The sequence below is a fragment of the Neomonachus schauinslandi genome, chromosome 9 (genome assembly GCF_002201575.2).
Source record: "Neomonachus schauinslandi chromosome 9, ASM220157v2, whole genome shotgun sequence".
Classification (NCBI taxonomy): Eukaryota; Metazoa; Chordata; class Mammalia; order Carnivora; family Phocidae; genus Neomonachus; species Neomonachus schauinslandi.
The window spans coordinates 48,137,563-48,161,187 of record NC_058411.1 but is presented as its reverse complement, the minus strand read 5'-3'; the positions used below and the strand labels follow the sequence as shown (position 1 = coordinate 48,161,187).

The window sequence follows — 23,625 nt, the reverse complement described above, 5'->3', positions numbered from 1 at the left end:
TTCATCTTCCCACCTGTCCCTGGAGTAACCCAGAACAGTCCTGTTCATATATTATTTACTCCCTAGATTTTAGGAATTGGATCTCTAGTCACAATGATGAGATCCCAAATTAGCAGTTATTCATATTCTGAGGACAACCAAAATTGTACAAGCAGTCCCAAGCTCCCAAGGATTCCAGAGGAATGTACACAAATGCCTACTTGGGAGCTCCACATTAAAGTCTAGAAGCACTTTCAACTTACTATGCCCCATACTTAATTCTTCCCCAAACCATTTTTTCAGTCCTAGCTCAGTAAGAACTATAGCCTTCCCATTGCTCAGCCCAACCCTTAGAATCCTTTATTTTCTATCTCCCACATCCAAGCCTTCAACAAATCCTGTCATCTTGCTCTTCAAATGCCTTGTTTGCAGACTGCCTCAACCACTCCCTTTTATCCTAGTCCAAGATCACTTGCCTAAACTATTCCAACAGACTTGTTTCCCTCCTTCCATCCTTGCCTCATTAAGTTTATCTTGCTGACAAGACCCAAGAGCTTTTTTTAAAAAAAGATTTGAGAGAGATCATGGGGGGGGGGGTGGGTAGAGGGAGCAGCAGACTCCCCCTTGAGCCAGGAGCCCCATCCCAGGACCCCAGGATCATGACCTGGGCTGAAGGTAGATGCTTAAACGCCTGAGCCACCCAGGTGCCCAAGACCCATGAACTTTTAATCACTGGTCCCCCCTTCCACATACAAACATTTGAGAAACTTACAATATTTTATCTGTGAATTACCCCAAAAGCTAGGACTGCTATCTTCCCGCCTCTGGGCAATGCCAAGGTTTCAGTGATATCTTTTTTCAAAAAAACGTATCTCAACAATTTTACTTCTATTGCCTAGCTCACTGTAGCAAGTCAATTACTTATGAGACAGTTGTCTCAAGTTAAATGCTATAGATGCTCCTATATAGAAGTCACTTTATGTAATAAAGAAGGTTTTTTTGAAATATAAAACAACACTGGCATTTTTATCAGAGTTCAGCATGAATACTTTTATATAACTGAAGGAAATTAAGCCACATGTTGAAGATGAACTGTTGAGAAAATAGTACATTTTAAAAAGGAGATTCCTATAATCAATTGACCATTCCATTCACATTAAAGCACTCATAATTGAAGCATTTTTATTTTATGTACAATGTGTTAGCATTAAAGTAGGTATCTTGGGTATCCGCAGTTAAGGTAGGTTATCCTGGATGACCAATTCAAGGAAGTTCACTTAATCCAACTGAAAAGAAAAAAAAACCGACAAGAAATGTATTAATTCAAAATGTTTAAATACCCATTTTATTCTCACAAACACTGGTTCTTATTACGGAAGAATGAGGTTTAAAACTGGAAATCTGACCTACCCAAACCAGCTACCAAGCTCTAAATAGCTTAAAATATTTACTGAATGCTTACAACAAGCTAGTCCACAAACCACAACAATTTAAAATTGTAAACTTTAGCATTAGCATTCACTTCTTCCCTCAAAGAATTCCCCACTAGAAAGACACTACTACATAAAATAATCTTTACCAAAACCTCAGGCTGGTTAAGTAGGTAACTACACAGCTAATACTTTGGTATTCAATATGTGACAGACACTACTATAGGGACCGTTCATAAATTAATTCATTTAATCTTAACCTCTGAGAAACTGGGGACACAAAGTTAATAGCTCAAGAGCCTGAGTCCATTCTCATCACTGATACATTGATCAACACCTCCCATCCCACTGAATGAGATTTATGAACTTCCACATTGTAACAAGCATATACTTGCTAAGTATCTGGTCAAAACTAAAAGTCTAAGCTTAAGATACTTTGTGTCTACCAGAGATCATACTTTAACCCCAGCAACTGTATCTCAAAGGACCAAGAAAGCGGTAGTTTTCACCATAGGGGGAAGAAAACACTCTAGCACTTAACTGATTTTTAGGAGTCAAGACAGCTCCACATATAGAGATTTGCAACAACCCTGCCATTTATTTTTCTCAGGCAGAAACGGAACTTCATGTGACTGGACTAAAGTCACTGAACTATTATTAAATAGATTTCTATCTGAATCCTAAGAAGGTCTATCTGGCCCCAATCATCCTCAAGCTCATGCCAGTATATGATGCTATCCCACAACTCGGGCACTAGCCAACACATGTATTTTGCTGGAAAATGTCTAGATACGATTAAAGAGATCTAAACTTAATTTCCAGTGTTTTCTAAAACTGACGGACACTGATAAAAAGGGGTTAGACTGTAAATCTATCCCATTACCCTGCCAAAGCTCTTTAACAGTGGCGTCCGACACCCCAAAAAGCCCTGCTAACAACTAAGACAGAGGAAAACGGTGTTGGTCGAAAGCTCAAAATAAGGAAATATCTGAACTTTCCCCGCGCACACACACAACCCGGAGAAGGCATCCGCGGCCGCGTACCTTAATGAAGCCTATGTCCTTCGCGTACTGACGGAAACACTGGCGGCACATATTGAGGCCGTATTTCCGGATCAGACCGTGCCGGTTTGAGCAGACGCGGCTGTAAGAAGAGAGATGGCGTTACTGCAGGCCGCAGAAATGGAAGGATTCTGCACTCGCGGGCTACCACCCTCACCGCGGGTCTTCCTCGACCCGTCAGAGGCCCGTAATGGCGGCAGTCACAGCTCCAGAACCGGTCTACCCCCACGCGCCGCCGCGGGCTCCTCTCCATGAGTTCCGGCCGCGCCACAAACCAGTACAACCCTTCCCTGAAACCACATTCTGTTTCTCACCAAGAACGGGAACCCTGGCCAAATTTCCTCGGATGGCTCCAGTACAGCTGCTGGTGACCCATCTTGCTCTCTCGGATGCAACGAGGCAAAAGGAAGGAGCTAGCGAACGCATGCGCTCTTCAAAAAATTTTTGAGACACGGTTTACCCAGAATGCAGTGCTGACAAATGACGCGAACGCTGTGGGACTACGCGGTTTCGAGGGAGTGAATCGAGCGGTCTTGGAAACACTCTAGGCCGGCACAGCTGATGACGTCACCGCAGCTCAGCCTCTAGTGTCAACTTGCGCTACTCCCGAGCGCCGGGCGCGGTGGCGCGCGCCTGTAGTCCCAGCTACTCGGGAGGCTGAGGCAGGAGGATCGCTTGAGCCCAGGAGTTCTGGGCTGTAGTGCGCTATGCCGATCGGGTGTCCGCACTAAGTTCGGCATCAATATGGTGACCTCCCGGGAGCGGGGGACCACCAGGTTGCCTAAGGAGGGGTGAACCGGCCCAGGTCGGAAACGGAGCAGGTCAAAACTCCCGTGCTGATCAGTAGTGGGATCGCGCCTGTGAATAGCCACTGCACTCCAGCCTGGGCAACATAGCGAGACCCCGTCTCTTTTGAAGCCCCAAGGAATGAATTTTGAACTCCTAAGAAATAGATAAATCGGTGATATAATTATCTTTTTTCATCGCCGGACCCATTCACATTTTTTAAATTAAAATTTTACACTTGGAAAAAGGATTTTGCCTCGACTCAGCACTGACACCTGCTGGGATAAATTAATAAAATAACTTAGAGTCAGCTGTAATAATTAAGAGTCAACAGTAGGAGTTTCTCTTTTGTTAAACAGAATGCGTTTTCAAAGCCGTTTTCTCGTTTTTTAATTGAGGGGCACACTTTTAGAGATACACCTACAATAATCAAGAAAAATGAGAGACTTACTGTATTTGATATTTAAATGTAGTTGAATATTAGTGAGAAACAAGTTGCATATGTATGTTGCTTTGACGGGATGATTTGGTTACAACTACTAAAAAACAAATGCCATCTGATAATCCGTTGAAAGATGTCTAAATTCCATATGGACGTTTATGATGTCTCTAGATAAACCTAAAACTGTACATGGTTCCAAAATCAAAGCTTTAACTAGATCTACAAAATGTACCACAGAGTGAAATAATCCAATAAAATTTTACACATTAATTCTTATATTAAAACTCCTTGAGGTATGCTATTTCAGGATTCTGGAGGGGGTGCCCTTCCCAATCATTAAATTAGGGATTTTGGTGCATGATGAAGGAAGAAGGCAAGTCAGAAATTAAAAAACCAGATGTGACTTGATTCCTGTTCTTAAAACTTGCAGATATAAGGAAGAAAATAGGATTATCTTAAAGAGCCCTTCCTTCCAGTTTCAACTTGTGTGACTTAATGACCTGTATGCGACTAAGTAAGCAAAGATTCTGTGTCTTATGATGGATGTACTCATGGTGTACAAGAGGAGCAAAAAAGAGAGAAATTAATTCCAGCTTGACGTATATTTAAGATGCCGTTGAAGTAAGCCTTGAAGAGTGGGATTTCTACAGGCAGCACTAGATGGAAGGCCTGGTGACAAAAAGAGTTTGAGCCAAAGAATGGAGTTGTGGAAGGTGAACAATCTTGTATAACTAGAGTTGAGGATGCACAAAAACCTTAGTGATAGATAAAACAAACGTATTTTATCATAAAGCCTGATTGTAGAGGGTCCAATGTCAAACTTCCACAGTTTTCCTAGAATTTATATCAGTCATTGATGTGTAGTTCCCAAAATTCATGTGCCTCTCAAAAGTTAATCTAACATTTCCCCACCTACAGGCTTCTCAGACCTTTCCTAGCTTGTGTACATAATTTTTAAAAGATTACAATGGTTCTGAGATCAAATCCATAAATATTTCAACACTTTGATATAGAATCCTTTGGGCCTAAAGAAATGTGAACTCATTTAAAAGCAAAAAGGAAAAGGACAAACAAGAAACAATTATTACACTTGAATAATCTGTTAAACCTATCTTGATATTCAAGTAGTTCTTAATGTTGAAACCAATGCTCACTGGCCATTCCAAAAATCCTAGAGCCTTTAAGAATTACACTAAATCTGGGGCGCCTGGGTGGTTCAGTTGGTTAAGCAACTGGCTTCAGCTCAGGTCATGATCCTGGAGTCCCTGGATCGAGTCCCTGGATCGAGTCCCTGGATCGAGTCCCGCATCGAGTCCCGCATCGAGTCCCGCATCAGGCTCCCTGCTCGGCAGGGAGTCTGCTTCTCCCTCTGACCTTCCCCCCTCTCATGTGCTCTCTCTCAAATAAATAAATAAAATCTTTAAAAAAAGAATTGCACTAAATCTATTCTGCCTGTGCTCTATAAATGGAACAACAAAGCCTAGATGACAGCATATCCATTTAGAACATGGTTTACTAAATATTTTAAGCCCACCGTTGAGACCTATGCTCAGAAAAAAGGATTCCTTTCAAAATATGACTGTTCATTGAAAATACCCCTGGTCACCCAAGAGCTCTGATGGAGAGGTACAATGAGATTAATGTTATTTTCATGCCTGCTAACACAACATTCATTCTGCAGCCCATGGATCAAAGGAATCATTTCAACTTTCAAGTCCTTTTATTTAAGAAATCTGTTTTGTAAGGCTATGGCAGCCATATATAACAATTCCTCCATTGGATCTGGGGAAAGTAAATTGAAAACCTCCTGGAAAGGATTCACTATTCTAGATGCCATTAAGAACATTTGTGATTTATGGGGAGAGGTCAAAGTATCAACATGATCAGGAGTTTGGAAGAAGTTGATTGCAACCTTGAGTTCTAGCACTATTAGTTGTAACACTGACTATCTAGAGGTCATGAGCAAATCCCTTTACTCTTTTCAGCCTCTATTCCCTTTGTGAAAAATGAAAGAATCGAACTGGAATATCTGTAAACTATGTCTCAGCTCTCAAAGTTCAGATTCTATGACAGGAGACTCTTTAAAAGGATTTAATGTGGCAGCAGTGTAGATGGTGGATCATTGCATTAGACTTTTAGCTGATCCCTGCCTCTAGACTTGCTCTACCTCCAAAGTAATCTCTTTACTGACCACAGTAACCTTTCCTAAATAGGTGTGAATTTTATCCTCTGTTGAAATTTTTCAACGTTTCCCAGTACTTTCAGGCTAAAGTTCAAAGGCCCTGGTTTAGCAAACAAATTCTTTTCATCATCTGGCTACTTTATACTCCTCTAATGTCTGACATTTATCCCATTGTAGTATAACATCTCTCCTAACACTGCAAAATCATCTCTGCCTTCTAAACATCTAAAATAGGGGCTGGCATACATCAAGAACACTATAAATATTAAATGAATGAATAAGTATTGAAGTAAGAAGACCTGGTAAGTTTAGGAATAGTTCTGGAGGGAAGTAATGCAGCTCTCAACTGACATGGTAGCACTAACAAGGGAAAGGTGGATATTAATTAGGAAATCATTGTGGAAACACAACTTATAAGATCTAATTAAGGAGCATCAACAGGGGCAAGGTAGCACTATATAGGTCTAATGCTTAAGTGTATGTTTGTTAACTATTTAGCTTTTTTTAATTTAATGAAGTTTATGATTTAAAAAACCAAATCTAAGATCTGGTCCCAATGTGCTAGGGAAGACAAATCTACACTGTCCATAGATTATGACCTCACTGTTTAATAATATGATGTGACTATGATTTACTAGTTTGAACCCAAGTGAGCCACAAACCTAAGTGAGTAAAGTTTACTACAGGTACAAATGAAGGCGGAAATCAGAGATTCAATGAATTAATTGTTGGATCCTGTATGCACCAGAAACCCAGGAAAATAAAGGAAACGAAAGGTAATTTTAAGTGCAATTGAATTTTCAAACCCCAAAAAAGAAGAATAAGTTGTTAAAGATAGCTAGTGGAAACTGAACTGGGTTTTGAAAGATGAACAGGATCAATTAGTATGAAGAAAACAGAGGGGAGGGAATAAGTGTAGTATGTAGGCCAGGAAGAAGAGGAACCAATTTTACAGAAGGAAAACTAATCTAGATGTCATTTCTTTGATTCCTTTTGTTAAAAACTGTAGCCCACTTTAAAATGCCTTGTATTTCCATGTTCAGTCAGTCTGCAATTCAAACTAGCTTGAGGTAATTAAGGGTAGAGGAGATCAACAGGCAGACTTTATTTGTATGGCCGTAAAGACAGAAGTGTGGATGGGTAATCAAAGAATTTTTTTTTTTATAATCTCTACACCCAATGTGGGGCTCAAACTTACTACCCTGAGATCAAGAGTCCCATGTTCCACCAACTGAGTCAGCCAGGCACCCCTAAAGAATCTTTTGCTGCATAAACAGTCCAGAAAGACCAAAATACATGCCATATCCAAATATGTCAGTCATTAAAAATGGGGAATCTAAGGGGAAGCTGGGGGGTAGGGAGAGAGATGAGATCTCAAAAACTGATATATGTTTATTTTACTTTCAGTCCAATATTATTTTATGTGATCTTAATAAGATAATCTTATTTATATATTTTGGGAAGCACACATCTTTGAGAATCTGGCAATTAGGAAGATAAGTTTTTGGCCGTGCACATGATGTGGGGAACAAAGGCAAAAGGAAATGTAGATAAAATTAAATCTCCTTATAACCGACAGCCCATTGACAAATACTTGAGATAGGCAGATTGTAACATTCTTCTGGGATCTTGAGTCTTCTTTAACATATGAAAGTCCTTTTGGAACCTCCCTTATCTTTACTTCCCCTAACCCCAAGGTATATAATCACTTGCTCCTCATAATCCTGGGGCAGTGGGGAGCAGCAGGTATCTGCTGAGGCAGCTCTTTCTGCCCATGGGGCCTGTCCCCACAGTTTAATAAAACCACCATTTTGCATGGAAGACCTCTCAAGAATTCTTTCTTGGCGGTGGACTCCAGATCCCATCACCAACAACAACATTCAAAAACTAAATCAACACCATTGTTCTACTCTAAAATCACCTCGGAGCTGTTAAGTAACTTTCATATATTTAGATTATTTAACATCTGATCACTGAATCTGTGCTTCAGTAACCCAGGTAACACCAAATAGAAGGTTGAGGCTTTGTTATTGTTGTATTCTTGGTTTTTGTACATTTCTATTCTAATTAAAATTACATCAGTTTACACATTTAAGATTTTCCCAGCTCCCAACTGTCCCTGGAATTTCAGAGTATATTTGATGTACCTGTCATGATTTAGGCTGATGTTTTATTATTTTGTTTTACTCAAAGAACTCAAAGAACAAAAGTGGGTAATCCCTATAAAGTCTGTCTTTGAAAACTCTAAGGTGTTGTTTTAGTTTAGTCTTGTTTCCCTCTGGCCATGAGATAAACTGTTGCTAAATGTGGAGTCCTGTTTTCCTGCTCTACATGCAAGAAGAGTAAATAGGGGGGAAAAAGTAGTGCTTTATTAATCACTGATTTTTTTTTTTAATTTATTTGACAGAAAGAGACACAGCGAGAGAGGGAACACAAGCAGGGGGAGTGGGAGAGGGAGAAGCAGGCCTCCAGCGGAGCAGGGAGCCCGATACGGGGCTCGATCCCAGGACCCCGGGATCATGACCCGAGCGAAAGGCAGACGCTTAACGACTGAGCCACCCAGGCGCCCCATTAATCACTGATTTTTAAGAACCAATTACGTTTTTCAGAATTAGAATCAACAGAGAACACTTTAGGTTCAACATGCTGTATACACGGATGCTCACTTAAGGATAAATCATTATATTGTCACAATTGAATTGAAAATCGGTATTTCTGTAAATTTGCTAAAGTACAGCTCAAATGAAATGAACGTTTAATAAAAGGCCGGGACTAGGGTGAGGTGAGAGAGGCGCCTAGGGCACAAAATTTAAGGAGACAAGACTAGGTCCTTGAGAGCACCTCCCTCGCCCCACCTACGGCCTGGCCCTCCATTAATAAATGTAATAAGGAGTCCGAAGGGCATATGGGGTCTGGACGGTCTTTCCAAGTGTCAGATGCAGTTAAGCCAGTGACTCCATCCAACCTAGTAGCGGTTACAAAGTGGGCATTTGTTCGACAGAAATTGCCAAGTCAAATATTGTCCTATCAAATTCAGTTCTGACGTGACAGGTGTTGCCTCCGGAGGGGAGCCACCAAAAACAAAACAAACACCAATCCATCAGCTCCGGGAAATGCCGCGCCCTGGCTGGCAATGGGCAACCCGTAAAGTCCCAAGTTCCGAAGCTATGTAGGTAAAGAGACCTTCCCTTTAACAGAGGGGCACCCGCTTCGCTTTGGGAAACTCAACGACCCAACAAGTGCAGAAACCCGTTAAGTGTCAACAGCGGAAACTAGAACTCCGCCCCAAACAATAACCACCTGCGCCGCCAGCCGCAAGCGTTCCTGGGATAGGACGTTGCGCCTTCGACAGTCGCCGGCATCGGGAGGCGCGAGCCGAGTTCTCAGGCGGCCGGTATCCGCGCTCCGCCGACCGGCAGCCACAGTGAGGACTCGACCCTGCAAGTGAAAGGGAAGGCCGTCGCCCCCGCAGACTTATAGAGCCGCTGTTCTGAGAAAACCCGAGCTGTTGTCACGCCGAGCAGGCAGGCAGATCCGGGGACAGCCCGCGCGCTCCAGGACCCCGGCGGCGGCGCGGCGCGGCGGGAAGGGGACAGTTTCAAAGCAGAGTTGTGGACTTGGCTATCGCTGCTCGGGCGAAATGAAGCTGCACTGTGAGGTCGAGGTAGTCAGTCGACATTTGCCGGCTCTGGGAATGAGGAACCGGGGTAAGGGTGTCCGGGCGGTGTTGAGCCTCTGTCAGCAGACGCCCAGGAGTCAGCCTCGGGCTGGGGCTCGGGGCGATCGAGGCGGCCCGCACCCCCCCTGCCTGCTCATCTCCACCCTGAAGGACAAGCGCGGGACCCGCTATGAGGTGCGTGGACCGAACCGGCCCTGCCTCGGGAGTTGGCCATGAGCTCTTCCCCTTCGGCTCTCGCTTGCTCGCCCGTTCCAGAGGCTGGAGCCTGTCCTGGGGGCGGATATCTGAGCCCCACCACTCCCGAGTTCTGGGCGTCTCCCTGTGGGCCCGAAAGAGGAAAGCTTTTGAGAGGGCACCTTCTTCTTGTTTTTCTTTCCCATTTCTTTGGCTTTAAATTGACACCCTTTCTGTTTAGTAGTAGATAGTAACCCTGCCCTTTTAAAGCCTCTGGAAACTCGGCCTGCGTGAAACTAAACTTTAAATGAAACAGCATTCCAGTTTGGGGGACCAGTAAAATAATTGCACTTTCGTTCAATAAGTTTTTTTCTCCCACAGTGTTTTCGCTAGCTTTTTTTTTTTTTAAGGCTTTAAGTTCTGATGAATAGTATCCAAGGTCGTTAGACCAGATTAGTACAGTAGTAAAGCAGTAAAGCTTTGTGTTGCATCTTGATATTTTTATTAATGTTATTGGTTACTGCATCTCTCTCTCTCTCTTTCTTTTTTCTCCTTAAATGTTTAATTTCCTAAGACTTGATTTTCTAGGGCCAGGGCTTTTTCTCCTCTGCATAGCAGTAGTAAACTCTAAAAACAGTTGAAAGTTGAAATAGAATTTTCAAAACACAAGTTTTATAAAATTCTTTTTTCCTCATTTTACAGGGCACTATGTTATTTTGTCAAAATGACTGGAATACCCTTGTGTCTACTATAAATAAAGTTGAGGGGGCAACTCATCTCCCACCCTTGCATCAGACTCTTGTCTGGATTTTATACAGTTTCTGGGATTATTGACCTCATAGTGTTGTACTCCACAGTGAATACTCTTAGTTGACGGAAGGGTTTATTACATCTCATTCAGAGACACTTGATAATTGATATAGACAGTTGAAAGTGTAAGTAATTTCTTCCTCTTCATGGAATCAACTCATATAATCTTTCACCTTGAAAAGACTTAAGCAATCACTCAACATTTTATAGGTTAGAAAACTGTAAGGTGACAGAAGCCAACTCATAACAAGAATTGTCTCCTCTTCACCATTGTCTTCCCCCAAACCTCTTTCATGCCCAGCTCAAGTATTGTCTATTTTTAAAAAGTCTGTAATGATCTCTTCCTTAAAACTTAAGGTGCACTAATAATTGTAGGTGGTAATCCTAATCAAAAGTTTATTGTGAACTGCGAGTTGAAGGTTTACTGTGTGCAAGATGCAGTGCTAGATGCTGTGGGAGATAAACTTGATTTAGTCACTATCCTTCCAAGACTAGAAAGGAAGAAATAGAAACCAGTGCTTGCAATAGAAGGTGGGCTATGATAAATGCTATAATAAAGGTAGAAGTAGAATAGTATAGTATCAAAAAGCAAAATGGATTTGATTACAGAGGCTTGAAAAAGTTGGTGTTTTTTTTTTTTAAGATTTTATTTATTTTTATTTAAGAGAGAGCATGAGCAGGGCAGACGGAGAGGGACAAGCAGTCTCCCTGCTGAGCAGGGAGCCCGATGCGGGACTCAATCCCAGGACCCTGAGATCATGACCAGAGCCGAAGGCAGGCACTTAACCGACTGAGCCACCCAGGCGCCCGAGAAAGGTTTTGTAGAAGAGATGGTGGCACAGGGCTTGGGACATAGTAGGTGCTCAGTAAACATTTGTTGGATGAATTAAAGTGGTGTTGGTCCTGGGTCCTGAAGACTAGGTATTAGTGCTAAGTGTGGCAGAACCTTGGGGATCTTTCTTACACCAACTTTTCCATTCCATGGTTCACCTACTGCCCATCTCACTGTGATTTCCAAATCTGTATCTTTAGCTAGTCCTCTCCCTTAATTTCCAACTTGAATCTCATCAATTGGAAATCTTCACTTAGATGTGTTGTAGCATTTCAAACTAAGATATCTAAAAATTAATTTTCTTTGCCACCCCTAAATTTGCTTTTCTGATGGTGTTCTGCAACTCATTAAATAGTGCTCTGCTCTTGGGGTGCCTGGGTGGCACAGTTGGTTGAGCATATGCCTTTGGCTCAGGTAATGATCCCGGAGTCCTGGGATCAAGCCCTGAGTCAGGCTCCTGGCTGAGCAGGGAGCCCGATGCGGGACTCGATCCCAGGACCCTGTGATCATGACCTGAGCCGAAGGCAGACGCTTAACGACTGAGCCACCCAGGCGCCCCTAGATAAATAAAAATCTTTAAAAAAAAATAGTGCTCTGTTCTATCCAGAAACCTTAAAGCTTTTGCATTCCCGTATCTAATAAAATATTGAATCCTTTCAATTCTACCTCCTAGGTATCTTTCAGATTTTCATATCTCCTTCCATCCCCATGCAGTCTAAGCCACCATTACCCCTTGCTTGGCTAGTCTCTTAAAAGGTACTCCTATCTCTACCCAGCCCCATCCCAATCTCCCCTCCCCCAAAGTTCATTCTTACACTGTGCTTTTTGTTGTTGTTGTTTTTAAGATTTTATTTATTTGACAGAGAAGGAGGGAAGCAGGCTCCCCGCTGAGCAGGGAGCCTGACACAGGGCTTGATCCCAGGACCCTGAGATCAAGACCCGAGCCAAAGGCAGACGCCCAACCAACTAAGCCACCCAGGTGCCCCTTACACTGTGGTTAAAGGGAACTTAGCAAAATGAAGATCTGTGTTCCCAGCTTCAAGTCATTCAGTGGATATCATTTGCAGAATAAAATCCAAAATTCTTTTTTTTTTTTTTTTAATATTCTATTTATTTATTTGAGAGAGAGAGAATGAGAGAGAGCATGGAGGGGGAGGGTCAGAGGGAGAAGCAGACTCCCCACTGAGCAGGGAGCCCAATGCGGGACTCAATCCAGGGAGTCCAAGATCATGACCTGAGCCAAAGGCAGTCGCTCAACCAACTGAGCCACACAGGCGCCCCAAAATTCTTGACATGGTTTACAAAGTATTCCACCATTCAGCCTCTACCTGTCCAGGTTCACTTGCCTCTTCACTGAATCCTTTAGCCATACTGAACTTTCAGCTCCTCACAGTTTCCGAACTCTCTTGCCTTCAAGGCTTTGCATACATTTTTCCTTATCGGTGTACTATTCCCTCTCTTTCCCCAGTATCTTCACTTGCCCAACATCTCCTGATCCTTCAGTTCTCACCTTTAAGGTCACCTTCTTTTCCCTAGACCAGGTAAGATTCCTTTGCTATATAAGGTCTTAGAGCAATCTGTACTTCCCTTATCTTAATATTTGTTGCTTGTAATTACTTATTTAATAATTGTCTTTCATCAGACTGACAACTTTATAAACTTTATAAATGTAATTACCATGTTGGTTTTATTCACTACTATTGTTTCAAGCCCCCTGTCATAGTACCTGGTACAGAGTGGCTTCTCAGCAAATAGCTGTTGAAGTCTAAAGCCAAAGCAACATTTGTCATTAAAAGTTTTTGAGCACATGGGGCGCCTGGGTGGCTCAGTCGTTAAGCGTCTGCCTTCGGCTCAGGTCATGATCCCAGGGTCCTGGGATCGAGCCCTGCATCTGACTCCCTGCTCGGCGGGAAGCCTGCTTCTTCCTCTCCGGCTCCCCCTGCTTACGTTCCCTCTCTCGCTGTCTCTCTCTCTGTCAAAAAATAAATAAAAATCTTTAAAAAAAAAAAAAAAGTTTTTGAGCACCTGTTATGTGTCGGTCACTGTTTTGGTTCCGTGGATACAGTAGTGAACAAAGGAAACAAGATTCCTGCTTTCATGGAGTTTATAATCCTGTGGGAGGTGTGTCCACTCGAGACTAATGGACTGAAGTTAAGAAGGCAAGTAACTACTATTGGCAGCTCCTACTACGGTCACATAGTTGGAATGGGAGAAGAGGAGCCTTCTCCCAAACGGGATTAACAGGAAAGGGTTACTGGGCTGATAAAACAGTAATATCTACCAGAAGGTAGATAAGAAATGTAGCTACCCAAATGCTAGAAAAAGAAAAAACAATGAAATTAAAACTAAAACTTAAAACCACAAAACACCCAGACTTGATTAAAAGCCTGGCAAAGTGACTGGCACTTTCTAGATGTAATAAATATTATTGAATAGCAATACCTGGTTTTGTCCTTTTTTTCTCATTGGTTTTAAACAGCTAAAGGAGAACATTGAGCAATTCTTCACCAAATTTATGGATGAGGGGAAAGCTACTGTTCGGTTAAAGGAGCCTCCTGTGGATATCTGTCTAAGTAAGGTATGGTATGAAAAACATTAATGGTTAGGTTGGTTGGCTGTATCTTCTTTATAGAAGAGGCTATTTGAGCATCCTGATATCCCACTTAGCTGAATAGGGATGGACACTTGGCAGATGTGTTTGAAGAAGCAATGGCAGCTTCTCTGGCATGCTGGCCCAGCTCTGAAGGTGCAGAGAGCCTAGTACGGCTATGCAGGATGGGGAGGAAGGAGAATGACTTATTTCTGTGCTCCAGAGAGCCTTAGAGTGTTCTTAGAGGGGAACTCTTATCAGGCCAGTGGCACAAGTCTACATTTTGCCAACATAATCAGGTTGCAAATCTAAATTTGGTGTAAAAAAAGAAGATAAAATGCAATTAGGAAAATTTGGGGGGTATTTCGTTTATTATTATCATTTTAGAAAATACTTAAGCCATTAAAATAAATTTTTCTTTAAAGATTTACTTATTTATTTTAGAGAGAGCACTAGCAGGAAGGGCAGAGAGAGAGGAAGAGAGAATCTCAAACAGACTCCAAGCTGAGTTCGGAGGCCCATGTGGGGCTTGATCTCGTGACCCTGAGATCACGACCTGAGCCAAAACCAAGAGTCAGATGCTTAACGGACTTAAGCTACCCAGGCACCCCTAAAGATTTTATCTTTAAGTAATCTCTACACCCAATGTGGGGCTTGAACCCACAACCCCAAGGTCAAGAGCTGCAGGCTTCATCAAATGAGCCAGCCAGGTGCCCTGTCTCAGTTCATCTTAAACCCATCTTTTTTTTTTTAAGATTTTATTTATCTATTTGACAGAGAGAGAGCACAAGTAGGGGGAGCAGCAGGCAGAGGGAGAAGCAGGCTCCCCGCCGAGCAGGGAGCCCAATGCAGGGCTCGATCCCAGGACCCTGGGACCATGACCTGAGCCGAAGGCAGCCGCTTAAGAACTGAGCCAGCCAGGCGCCCCAAACCCAAGTCTTAAGTGGAATCTTTTCATGCTTTCTCGTCTTATTTTATGCTCTTTTGGTTCCCCTTTGAATGGTTTTATTTAGAGTGTGTCTTTCAACATAATCTTTTTTCAAAAATTTTCAGTTTTTATATCTATATTGAATTTTAGTCAAAATAAAATACTAAAAAATTTATTTTTACAGCCATTTTCAAGAAATGATTGCACCATTTTGCATGTATAACTTTACAGAAGTTGTTATAGGATGCATTAGCATGCATGTATTATCTAAAATGGAGTTTATAATTGTACGACTTATTTTTATTTATTCAGGCCAATTCCAGCAGTTTAAAGAGTTTCCTTTCAGCTGTGAGACTGGCTCATAGAGGTTGTGATATTGAAGTACCACTTTCAACCTTCACACCAGTGAAGACTTCAGAATTTGAAAAATTGAAAACTAAAATGGTTATCACATCCAAAAAGGACTATCCTCTAAGCAAGAACTTCCCATATTCTCTGGAACATCTTCAGACTTCTTATTGTGGGCTTGTCCGAATTGATATGCGTATGCTTTGCTTAAGAAACCTAAGGAAATTAGACTTGAGTCACAACCATATAAAAAAGCTTCCTGCTACAGTTGGAGACCTCATCCATCTTCAAGAACTTAACCTGAATGACAATCACTTGGAGTCATTTAGTGTAGCCTTGTGTCAGTCTACACTCCAGACGTCACTTCGGAGTTTGGATCTCAGCAAGAACAAAATCAAGGCACTCCCTGTGCAGTTTTGCCATCTCCGAGAACTTACAGATTTGAAACTTGATGATAATGAATTGATTCGATTTCCTTTCAAGATGGGACAGTTGACAAAACTGCGTTTTTTGTCAGCAGCTCGAAATAAGCTTCCCTTTTTGCCTAGTGAATTTAAAAATTTATCCCTTGAGTACTTGGATCTTTTTGGAAATACTTTTGAACAACCAAAAGTCCTTCCACTTATAATGCTTCAAACGCCATTAACTTTATTGGAATCCTCTGCACAAGCCGTATTATGTAATAGGTAAGACTTTTAATAGTCATGAAATGTGGTATCTTTGTTAGCATTCTAGTATTCTCATCATCCTCATTGTAATAGTCACAGTCTTTAACGTAGTTATAATGCTATGCACAAACTGACCCCTTGCTGCAGTGACCTTGATGCTCCTTACCTCTGCTTGGAATGCTTTTCTTTTTTTAAAGATTTTATTTATTTGTCAGAGAGAAAGAGACAGAGAGCCCAAGCAGGGAGAGCGACAGAGGCAGAGGGAGAAGGAGGCCTCCCGCTGAGCAGGGAGCCTGATGCAGGACTCGATTCCAGGACCCTAGGATCATGACCTGAGCCGAAGGCAGATGCTCAACCAACTGAGCCACCCAGGCGTCCCTGGAATGCTTTTCTTCCAGAAGGTTCCATAGCTCTCTTTCTCACTTCATCCAGTTCTCTTCCCCAGTGGTACCCAGAAAGGCCTTTCCTGACTCTATTTAGTTTGATCCCCCACCCCCTTACATTGCTTGACTTTTTTGTCATAGGATTTATTACCCAGCATTACATCTTTTTTAACAATTGTTTTTCTGTCAGTTTTCCCCACTAGAATATAAGATCCATGAGGGCATGGACTTTGTCTTATTACCCACTGTTTCCCCAGGGTCTAAAATGTGATATTCCCCTGTTCCTACCATATATTAGGCATTTAATTAATACTTAATGAATGGCAATTGTTTCTCAAAGTGTGGTACCCTGACCAACAGTATCAGAATCACCTAGGAACTTGATAGAGATGCAAGGTTTTCAACTCCACTACAGACCTATTGAATCAGAAATTCTGAGGGTGGGTCCAGCCCTCTGTGTTTTAATCAGTGCTTCCAGGCACTCTAAAGTTTGAGAACTACAGTCTGGCATAGCCATCAAGTGTGGTCTTTGGAGTCAGACTTGAGTTTGATTCCTGGCTTCACCCCTTAGTATGGCTTTAGCAAGTTACTCTTTGATTCAATTTTCTCATCTGTGAAATAGGAACAATAATACCCATATAACATAATTGTGAAGATAAAGGAGCTAATGTAATGCCAAAGTATTTGGCATATAGTAGGCCTCAATAGCTATTGGTTCTCTTTCCCTTGTCTTTGAACACTAACTGCACTTGGTTTCATGAGACACCAAACTCTAGTTATTCATTTGGTTCATGCATCTTTCATACAGGAGACTAAGATGTAGACCAAATTATTATCAAGTGCCTATAAAATAGTAGGAAGACTACATTTCAAAGACAGGATTGGTTTTTTATTGGGGAAAAGGTCTAAAAAAAAAAAAAAAACAGGGCGCCTGGGTGGCTCAGTTGGTTAAGCGACTGCCTTCGGCTCAGGTCATGATCCTGGAGTCACAGGATCGAGTCCCGCATCGGGCTCCCTGCTCAGCAGGGAGTCTGCTTCTCCCTCTGACCTTCCTCCCTCTCATGCTCTCTGTCTCTCATTCTCTCTCTCTCTCTCAAATAAATAAATAAATAAATAAAAAACAGACATTATGGGCCTAGAAAAATACACAGAATTTTGCATACAGCTTTATAATGCTCATGGATTCTGAAATCAATCCAATCCTCCCTCCTCACCATTTTTATTTAAGAGCTCTTGGTTTAAAGTGGTGATTCTCAAACTTTAGTTCACATTTGGAGTCACCTGGGCAGCTTTTAAAAATTCTGATGATTAGGGGCACGTGGCTGGCTCAGGACTGACATCCAACATAGAAAAGTGGAAAGAAAAAATAGGTGATCAAAATATGATATAATAGGGAAGGTAGAAAAATAATTTGTTAGTGCTGAATGATTTAGCATTGTAGTACTTACATTGTTTTTTAAACTTGACCTCTCCTGATATGGGTTCTTTTAATGTGACCTTAACTTTTACTAACGTATAATTTTGCATGTTTTTAGCCCACTTGTTATAAAAAGAATACAGATCCAAAGCTATGAGAAATTGCCCTAACTACTGGTTACAAACAAAGTTATGGTCTATTAGAAAAATATGTGGGCATTTAAATTATGTTAAGATAGAAAATACAGTTTTTAACTGTTAACCTGTTTCCTTAGGCTATAGCCAACAGCCTGAAAGAGATTAACATAAACATGTGGTAGGCACTTCCTAGCACAGTTTTTTTTTTTAAGATTTTATTTATTTATTTGTCAGAGAGAGAGCACACAAACAGGGGGAGCGGCAGGCAGAGGGAGAGGGAAAGGGAGAAGCAGGCTCCCAGCTGAGCAGGGAGCCCAATTCGGGACTCCATTCCAGGACCTCAGGATCATGACCTGAGCCGAAGGCAGAAGCTTAACTGACTGAGCCACCCAGGCGTCCCCCTAGCACAGTTTTTTTAAAAAATTGTTATTTATACAAGCAACAAATTAGTACATGTGAAAAAAAATGAATTGCAGACAAGGCTGGTTCCTAATCCCTTATGAAAAGGAAACTATTTTTTATTTGATATGCATCTTTTCAGACTTGTTCTAGAAGGGCTGCTGAACCCCGGTTTAAATTATGAGTAGGTTTTATTTATTTGTTGAAAAAGATCTGAACACCTATTATGTGCCAGCCTAGGCTAGGGATTAGAGAACAAAGAATAGACTCTGTGGGAGCCAAAGTGACTTGGGGCATGGTTGAATTTGGGGGAAGGAGTTGGACAATGGGCAGGCAACCTCAAGAGACCATCTTATAGTGGCTCATAGATGAGGGTAAAGAGTTTGACTTGATTTTAATTGCACTGGGCACCATTGGAAGTTTTAAGTAGGAGGGTGAGTGATTTAAGCAAGGTGAGATCAGCCTTACTTGCTCAGCTAGTAAAGTAAAACAAATACCCCAAACAATATGTGTTTTAAATCTGTTTCACAGTTTAAAAGTCTCTTTTGCAACAGTGGATGCCTAGGAGAGTATTTGGATTTATTTACATAAATCTTTCTTCACAGAAGTTAGTAATTTCCCCATTACCATTATGAGAATTGTATAACAGAACTGTACCTTTAAACGATCATGTTATACTGGTCATACAGTGTAGATCCATAAAGGACTCTTTTCATTCTATTCCATGGGTTTTGCTATTAAGTGACAGTGCTGAAAGATACTTCGTGGAGTAGCATAGCTCCTCTTTGGTTTACAATATGTCATATGGTGTTTTTAGTATATTTTCCCCATTCTTAACTGGAAGAGAGGACAATATACTGAGTCACTTATAGAGTAATCTTATTTTTCCATGGTTATAATTCAGTGTCCAGTAATTCATGACCTAATACATGAAGTCCTGAATCTAGTAATGTATTTAAAAATATTTTTTGAACTTTTTTTTCCAATAGGATTCCATATGGCTCTCATATCATTCCTTTTCATCTTTGCCAAGATTTGGATACTGCAAAAACCTGTGTTTGCGGAAGAATCTGTCTAAACTCTTTTATTCAGGGAACTACTACCATGAATCTACACTCTGTGGCTCACACTGTGGTCTTAGTAGATAATATGGGTGGTACTGAAGCACCTGTTATCTCTTACTTCTGTTCTCTAGCCTGTTATGTAAATTCCTGTGATATGTTAAAGTAATAGGTGATACCACAAAAAGAAATTCCATTTACTTACAGATTAGTTTGGGATTCATTTATGGTTTAACTGTGTCAAACTGGAGAAAGGGAAGCCTTTCGTGTACTTGAGGGGAAGAAGGTGTTACTCTAACATATTCAATCATTTGACTGTAAAACCTTAATTTCATTAAAACCTATTTAATTTTATTGTGAGGAAACTTTTATCAGTTTATTGCACTTGTGTTGATTTCAGCCTAGTGTTTCCAGAATGGGTTGTGGGATTATCTTTTAATGTTAAACAGATACTGATCCCTATCACTCCAGTCATAGAATTTTCTTATCAATTTTCTTCTTGAATTTTGGTTAAAGAAATTGAATTCCTGTATGTAGAAAATATATCTTGGAGGACTAAGTCTAAATTTTAGTGAAAACTTCGGTATGAAACTACATAAGCATACCCCTTTTTGTGTTTTTCAGGTATATTATTCTACATATGGAATTCTATATTCAAGCATAAAGTTGGAGTTGCTTTGGGATAAACAGACTTCAGCTTTTATAAGTTTTATAATGTTACTCACATCTTTGTTGTGATTTCTAAGTTTTTTAACTTTCAGAGTTAGAACAAGGTTTTAGGGTTGGGTAGGAGGTATAGAAATTTGCTACTTTTTACTGACTACATTCTGTATTTGAAGGTTGTACTTTTTTCTGTTTATTATTTTAGTCAATATTTTTATGTTTTTAATTTAAAAAGTGGTAATACACCGGCTATAGTATGATGAGGATTTGAATTAGGGCGAAGGAATGGAAAATGAAGCTGCTTGAAAGAATTGTGGAAAATGGAATCAGAACTGCTCCATTCTGTTCATTCCCATGGTCCTTCAGATCAGCCTCTTTTTTAGATCATTGTAATAGCCTCATAACTGGTTTCTGGGAACAAAGGAGGTGAAAGAGTAAAAGTTACTGGAGAAAACCCTCTTAGGTGTTAGCATATCATTGCTGTTTTGGGCCTGGAGTTACAGGTAGTCTGTGTAAGACTATTTCTTATGGTTTAGGGTAACTAACTACTTCCTCTGTCCTAAAATATTTATTTGGAGCATTTTATTCTTTTCTGAAATTACGAATATTCCTGAGTAAATACTGTTTTAACTGTTAGAAGATTTTTATTAAAACTTTATGTATATGATCTCCAAAACATACTTTCTTCTCAGAGTGGTTTCTTTCGTCCAGAGTAATTCTTGGGTGACCTTAAATTTGTATTTCTTGTGGTCAGTTAAGTTCTTCCCACAAAAGATGTCTATATAATTTTTAGTTTTTCATTTAAAAAAATCATATATAATGCAAAAATGACTTAAATAAAAAGAGCTGTCATTTAGCTGCATCTTTGTTCCAGGTGTTTTACATACAGTATTTTATTTAATCCTCACAAATTACCCTAGGAGGTACCATGAACCCAGATCAGAGATTTTAAGCCCAGGCTTTATACGCCTTCTAAAGTTAATTCACTTTTACTCTTTAAAACCAAGAATTCTGTAATTAAGTAAAACATCTTAGAATTTTCTAAACTCAAAATGGTGAGGGATTACCGATAAATATTATGTAACTACATTAAAAAACATGGTTCTTTTAAAAATGTATTGTGGCATATTTAACTTGTATCTGATTTTTAAATGTTCTTGTAGAAAAAGTTGTTTTTATTATTTTTTAAGATTTTATTTGAGAGACAGAGTGTGCACAAGGGGGCGGAGGGGCAGAGGAAGGAGAAACAGACTACCCGCTGAACAGGGAGCCAGAAACTGGCTGGATCCCAGGACCCTGGGATCATAACCTGAGCCAAGGACAGACACTTACTGACAGCCATTCAGGTGCCCCAAGTTACTTTTTTCATCAACAAATGCAGATGTATCTATGTTGGGACTAAGTGCTAACCAGCTGTTACTCCTACACCCTAGCCCTTTGCATTACTCATCTACAGCCATCCCATGTAAATATCTAGGCCAACTTAAAAATTCTTGTACAAAATGCAGAATTTGTCTTCTCACAACCCATACCCTTTGTCACTTTTTGCTTTTGATACTCCTGTTTTGCCTTCCATGGGTTACAAGGCTCACTTTGAGTTTCAGCCTTCCATTCTATTTTCAGTGGTAACTGTGTACTTTCTCAAACCTCCCAATAACCAAGAAGTTGTAACATTTGAGTATCTCCCAGAGTAACTTCTAAAGAATCAAAAAAGTTTATGCCATCATGGACTCACAGTTTTTTTTCACTAGCTTCAGAATGTCTTGCAGTTAGAAGTCAGTTTTAAACTGCTGCCTTACATTCAGGACCAGTCTAACACAGTGCTGTCCAAAAAAACTGATGGAAATATTCTGTATCTGTGTTGTCCAGTAGGTTAGCCAGTCAGCATATGTGGCTGTTGAGCACTAAATGTAGCTAGTGTAACTGAGGAACTGCATTTCTTATTTAAATATCTATATATGGCTAGTCCTCCCTACTGGACACTAACTTCCAAGTCAGCTCTTTTTATACCCCAACTTGGATACTCTGCCCCACTCAGTCTGCCTAATTAATCCTCATTTACTTTTTTCAAAATCTGATTGAGACCTTTGCCAGCAGCTCATCAATTGTGATTATGAATTAACCTAACACATATATTGGAATTGACCAGAAAAAGTAAAGAAAGTAGCAGTTCTTTCCCTGGTATGTGGTTTATATCCATAACCTAGTTTGTAAAGTTGGGATGTGGAACTCCTGTCTTCTTTATATATAAATACAAAATTCCAATTTTGTGGAACTAAATTTAGTAATTTGAGGATAAACCTTAGTTCACTGACACATTTGCTATTTCCTTAATTTTGAATCACATTAAGCATGTCATTCTATTTAGATTTCTAAAAAAAAAACAAAATATTGGGTAAAAATATCACTATTTATTTTCATACAGGTTTAATTTTCCTACAGCGTCAACATTTTCTTCTCAAAAATAAAAGAAGAATCTCAAAGCTTAGAACTGGATCACTTGACCCTTTCTCTTCTTATCTCCTCCCAATTCAAAATGCTTGCATCTCTTAATGGCCAGCATCCTCTTGGACCTGCAGTTAGGTTCAACACATTCAAGCCGCAGCACAATCTTCTTTGTGGTTTTAGCCTTCTTCCGGAAAATTGGCTTTGTCTGCCCACCATAGCCACTCTGCTTCCGATCATAGCGTCTCTTTCCCTGGGCATAAAGGGAATCCTTGCCCTTCTTATACTGGGTTACTTTGTGAGGCTGATGCTTTCCACACTTCTTACAGAAAGTCCTTCGGGTTTTAGGAACGTTGACCATCTCTGCAGTAGCGCTGTCTGCACGATGAAAATGTAAAACATTTTAAGTTACAGTAACAGACTTCAAACATTTTTAATAAAGTGCTTTAAGAATATAGGAAACATTACAAAATTAATCAGTAATGTATAAACCCACCAAGTACTCCTTTTACGTATGAGTCAATACACCTAGAAGTGCACACCTTTTTGGAATGCTTACAGCGTTTATGGAATGAGACGAAAAATCAGCAAAAAGCAGTACAGGGGCGCCCAGCAGCCAGTTCCCCGTACAAAGTGGGTTCCTTTGGAGCTTAATTTACTGTGGCTGTCCCAAGAAGAAAAGCATAGTGGTGTTTATCTAATTTTCTTTCTCAAAGAGAGGACAAAAGCTAGAGTCTCCGACTCTTCCTCGCACCCTCTTCCTCCATGTTCTAGCTCCTGGGTATAGCCCGGTTCAGTGCGGGATTTCAGTCAATAGCTACAGCTACGGCCCGCCTCCGTTCCTTCTCCGGGAACCGCAGCAGTCTGGTTTCACTTTTCCCCTCCGAAGCACCGGCACCCGTCAGCAGCCCTGAAGGCTGACGTGTCCTTAGTAAGTGTCTCCCGGCCCACTAGCCGCCATTCGTGAGCCCCCTGCCGAGGGGAGAAGCCAGTTAATTCTGCCAAGACAGCGGGTCTCGCCCTCCAGTTCCTACAAGGGCCTGGTCCATCCCCAGATTCTGAGCACTGGAGGCTCCTGCTGAGACCGCTACACTCCCGTCTTAGCTTACCTGGAAACTCGACGTCCGCGCTCCTCGCCTCGCTCTGCCCGCGCCTGACAGGAAAAGGGAGGAAGAAGCGGAAGTAGGAACTGAGCTTGAGCGACAGTGCTA

At 40.9% G+C, this 23,625-nt stretch overlaps 3 protein-coding genes across 4 annotated transcripts; 1 reads left to right on the top strand and 2 right to left on the bottom strand.

Annotated features, from left to right (window-relative positions):
- Window positions 1-1,135: 1,135 nt before the first annotated feature.
- On the bottom strand, window positions 1,136-2,948 carry RPS29 (ribosomal protein S29). The gene is made up of 3 exons (XM_021701479.1): window positions 2,785-2,948; window positions 2,453-2,552; window positions 1,136-1,265 (listed from the first exon to the last, which is right to left on the bottom strand). Exons 1-3 carry the CDS (start codon window positions 2,844-2,846, stop codon window positions 1,257-1,259), a joined length of 171 nt encoding a protein of 56 aa, XP_021557154.1. The 5' UTR covers window positions 2,847-2,948; the 3' UTR covers window positions 1,136-1,256.
- Window positions 2,949-9,482: 6,534 nt separating this feature from the next.
- Window positions 9,483-19,475, top strand: LRR1 (leucine rich repeat protein 1). Of its 2 annotated transcripts, XM_021701503.1 has the most exons (4): window positions 9,483-9,733; window positions 13,855-13,953; window positions 15,206-15,927; window positions 19,235-19,475. In XM_021701503.1, exons 1-4 carry the CDS (start codon window positions 9,521-9,523, stop codon window positions 19,473-19,475), a joined length of 1,275 nt encoding a protein of 424 aa, XP_021557178.1. In that variant the 5' UTR covers window positions 9,483-9,520. The 2 variants fall into 2 exon arrangements, with proteins under 2 accessions (XP_021557178.1, XP_021557179.1); XM_021701504.2 differs by lacking the exon at window positions 15,206-15,927 and having other exon boundaries at window positions 19,235-19,406.
- A 2,885-nt stretch (window positions 19,476-22,360) lies between these two features.
- On the bottom strand, window positions 22,361-23,585 carry RPL36AL (ribosomal protein L36a like). Its single transcript, XM_021701454.1, has 2 exons — window positions 23,524-23,585; window positions 22,361-22,792 (listed from the first exon to the last, which is right to left on the bottom strand). The coding sequence occupies exon 2, from the start codon at window positions 22,773-22,775 to the stop codon at window positions 22,455-22,457; it is 321 nt and encodes a 106-aa protein (XP_021557129.1). The 5' UTR covers window positions 22,776-22,792; window positions 23,524-23,585; the 3' UTR covers window positions 22,361-22,454.
- Window positions 23,586-23,625: the final 40 nt, after the last annotated feature.

Bases quoted from the DNA above. Each gene is read 5' to 3' on its own strand.
- RPS29 (XM_021701479.1), bottom strand. From the start codon at position 2,846: ATGGGTCACCAGCAGCTGTACTGGAGCCATCCGAGGAAATTTGGCCAG. The intron at 2,553-2,784 runs GTGAGAAACAGA...CTCTTCTTACAG, and splicing joins GGCCAGGGTTCCCGTTCTTG to CCGCGTCTGCTCAAACCGGC.
- LRR1 (XM_021701503.1), top strand. From the start codon at position 9,521: ATGAAGCTGCACTGTGAGGTCGAGGTAGTCAGTCGACATTTGCCGGCT. The intron at 9,734-13,854 runs GTGCGTGGACCG...GGTTTTAAACAG, and splicing joins AGCGCGGGACCCGCTATGAG to CTAAAGGAGAACATTGAGCA. The intron at 13,954-15,205 runs GTATGGTATGAA...TTATTTATTCAG, and splicing joins TGGATATCTGTCTAAGTAAG to GCCAATTCCAGCAGTTTAAA.
- RPL36AL (XM_021701454.1), bottom strand. From the start codon at position 22,775: ATGGTCAACGTTCCTAAAACCCGAAGGACTTTCTGTAAGAAGTGTGGA.